The sequence below is a fragment of the Calypte anna genome, chromosome Z (genome assembly GCF_003957555.1).
Source record: "Calypte anna isolate BGI_N300 chromosome Z, bCalAnn1_v1.p, whole genome shotgun sequence".
In the NCBI taxonomy this organism is placed as follows: domain Eukaryota; kingdom Metazoa; phylum Chordata; class Aves; order Apodiformes; family Trochilidae; genus Calypte; species Calypte anna.
Genome location: NC_044274.1, coordinates 15249811 through 15253203, shown reverse-complemented (window position 1 = coordinate 15253203; position 3393 = coordinate 15249811). Strand labels below are relative to the sequence as shown.

At 55.1% G+C, this 3393-nt stretch overlaps 1 protein-coding gene across 1 annotated transcript; it reads right to left on the bottom strand.

Moving 5' to 3' along the window:
- Positions 1 to 537: 537 nt before the first annotated feature.
- On the bottom strand, positions 538 to 2912 carry LOC103528197 (acrosin-like). The gene is made up of 5 exons (XM_008493491.1): positions 2842 to 2912; positions 2335 to 2532; positions 1749 to 2014; positions 1342 to 1487; positions 538 to 873 (listed from the first exon to the last, which is right to left on the bottom strand). Exons 1-5 carry the CDS (start codon positions 2910 to 2912, stop codon positions 538 to 540), a joined length of 1017 nt encoding a protein of 338 aa, XP_008491713.1.
- Positions 2913 to 3393: the final 481 nt, after the last annotated feature.

Genomic DNA, 3393 nt, shown 5'->3' with positions numbered 1-3393 from the left:
CCTTACCCAGTCACTCATGCAAACCTTGGGTCTTTCAAGATCCCTGTCTCCTGGGTCACAGGAGACTCCATTTTCAAATACACACACACACAGGGATCCTATCAGTAGCTGGCCTAAGAACAGCTTTGTGTTTTCAGCTGCTCTCCCTGTGACCTCTCCAGCCCTCTCTGGCCTGTGTCCCCTTCTTCCACTGCACTATCACCACCATCTCTACCTGGCATGGTTTCACCCCTTTTGAGTGTCTCTCTCCGATTGTGCTCTTTTATCTCTGTCTGAAGCCCCACTCGGCAGGTGCTGGACATGGGAGCCCTTGCTTTGCAAAGGAGACTGGGCTAGACTGATGCACAATTTACTGTGAAAATTGGAAAATTTATTTCAAGAACAGTCAACTTCAGCAGTAGTGTGCATTTAGAGGACTGTGGGCAGTACATAGATGACCCTTGACACTGAGGCTGCCTGTGGAAAAGCAGACATTGCCTCAGAGGGAAAGGGCTGTGGTATGCTGCAGTCTGCATTGGATCATGTCTATCTTGCTGCTCAAGACTTTTCATCCTTTAGGAACTGCATAAGCTCCTGCACCACATTAAAGAATTTCACCAGCTTATCTGGTGGAAATAGGCAACCTGAGCTTGATTGTGTTGTTGTTGGGCTGGGAGTCTGAAGGAAGGTTGAGGTGAAGACTTGCTGTGGTGTTGGAGTAGTTGTTGAATACAGTCCCATCTGTGCCGTGATCCAGTCATAGAAGCTCTGGGTGGAGGTGTAGATTCCAGGCCGTCTGATTCTTGCACAGCCTTTCCCCCAGCTGGTTAATCCAACCAGCCAGTAGTAGTCATCTGTGTTATCTTTGCAGGCAAGAGGACCACCGCTGTCACCCTGCAGTGAAGAAGAAAAGGTGAGGGTGGTGTCAGGTGGCCACTGTCAGCACCAGGGCTGCCTCCTCTCTCACAGCACCTGCCTGAGCTCTATTTGCTTCACAGAAAGGCTCTGCTCCAGTACTGGAACTGACAGAGCCTTGCCTGGGGGGGGGGGTTGAAGGCTGGTAAGGTAGGGTTCTCTGTCCTCTGCACAGACATCCTGGATGTGCAGGAGATGTGTGTTCCAGTCTTGGGATCTGGATCCATGGGCTGCCAAAAGCACTGGATAGGCTTTCTGAGCCTCTGAGACAAGTGGAGCACTCGACAAGGATGTGCAGCTGGGGAAGGTGAGATGAGCCCCAGCAGTGCTGGGGACCCAGAAGTGAGAAGGTGACTTGCTGGGCAAAGCATATGCTGGTCTCTTGGGACGCTGTGACAAGGCTGGTAATTTGGGTTGTGTTGTGGTTGACCTGTAGCAAGCTCCTACCTGGCAGGTATCGACTCCACCCTGTGCATAGCCAGCACACAAGTTGTAGGTGTGGATTTCCCCTTTGTACCACTTGCTGCTGTTACAGAGTTTGACATCAATAAGCCGGACCTTGGCTTCCTGTAGGACATCACTTATATCTGCAGCTGTGAGCACAGAAAGGAGTTAACACCCAGCACCTTACAGCCAGTTGTCCACCTCTGTGTAAACCCCTTGCCCAGGCCTTGGCTTTGCATCTCAAAGGCCATGTGCTGGTGTTTATCTTCTGTCTTACTGTGGGCAGTGGATCAGGCCCACCCCTCTACAGGCTCATGTCCCCACATCCTGACTCTGGCTTTGGCCTCTGTCCTTGGCTGCCCAGCGTGCTGAGCTTGCACTCAGGACACATGTACTTTTTGGGAACTCACATCTTGCCGTGGTGGCACCCCAACCACTGACGTAGCAGATTTTCAGCTTCTGCACTCTCACTGAGTCATCGGGCACGCAGGCAAGCTGTATGTAGGAGCTGCACTGGACGGGCTGGTCCAGCTCCAGCAAAGCAATGTCATTCCTCATTGAGATGTTACTGTAGTCCTCATGAAGCAGCAGCTGCCTGACATTGCGCACGTTAGCCTCAGGGCCCAGCTGACTCAGCTGGGTGGCCCCAATGACCACGCGCCATGTGCCAGCTTCCCTGGAAGGCAGATGGAGAGAAGGGTCAGAGCGAATGGAACCCCGTGCCACAGCAGCCCAGCGGCTCCCGACCTTTTGCCTCCCAAGGCAAAGAGGAAAGCAGGGATGTGGGAGGTGTGGCTTCTGTCGAGTGCCTTCAGCTCAAGGAACTTGGGGGCTAGAGGCTGCCAGAAGATAGTGGCAGGAGCCCAGACTTCTCCTGAGCAGACTCCCAGATGGACTGGCAGTGCCCAGTTATTGTGTCCATGCTACAGAAAGATGGGACAGGGTGCGAGGTGGTGCTGGGGACAAGGGACATCCCCTTTCCCTGGTCCTTCTTACCTGGTCTCATCAAAGCAGTGGGCTGCTGTGAGAACCCACTGTGGGCTGATGAGGGACCCTCCGCAGGTATGTCCCGTGCCTGTTTTCCAGCGGTTCTGGATGCTGACAATCCAGGGCCAGGCCCCTGGCCGGGCGTTTGTACCGCCCACAACACGTGACATACCATATCCAGATGCCAAGGGCCGGAGCCCGCAGCCCCTGTAAACAAAAGCTCATGAGCGTCCTGCTAGATGGGTTGCTGCTGCTCAGGCTGAAGGTCAGCCCTCTTCCCTACCCACCAAATGCTGCATGGACAGCAGGGCCAGGGCCCCTAGGTGCTGTGCATCCACCAGGCCTCTCTCTGCCTTAGCCCCCTGGATGAGCTGCCCCAGCAGCCAGGTGCTGGTAAGGCCCCGAGGCTCCCCACGGAGCTGTGGTGTGGCCAAGGGAGGCAAGGAAGCACCTTCCAGCCAACCCCGTAAGGGCTGCCCAAGATCCAAGCTCCCTGGTGTAGCCCCAGCCTCTTACGAACAGCTCTCTTCTGTGCTGTGCACGGTCCAGCACAGGGCCAGCAGGACGATGAGCAGGACCCAAGTCATGGCTGCAGGGTGTGAGGGCTTCCAGCCAGCAAAGCAGCTGTCAGGGAAGTGCTGCAGGGCTGATGTCACAGAGACACTGTTTCCACGTGGCATCCTTAGGGAAAGGGGACAACGGGGAGTTCCAAGAAGGAGGGGAAGAGCCGGGGGCCGGGGGGGGGGGGGGGGGGGGGTGAGTTAGGGGCCAGCAGGGCCAGCCCATGGCAGGGGTCACATCACTATGAAAGGAACCTGCAAGAGAAACCCCCAGGTGAAGCTCAGTTTCTTCTCTTTGAGCTTTGGACACCAAAGCCATGCAGGACTTCCCAAAGCTGCCCAGGCAGAGGGGAAGCATCATCACTAGCTTTGTGGGAAGTAATGGGCCTGAATGTACATTGGATAGATTTAAACACTGAGACCCAAAGAGCCATTGAATAGGCATTGTTGGGGTGGTGGGACCGGATAGTGGATGGCACATCATTTCCTTTGTGCAGAGCTGCTATAA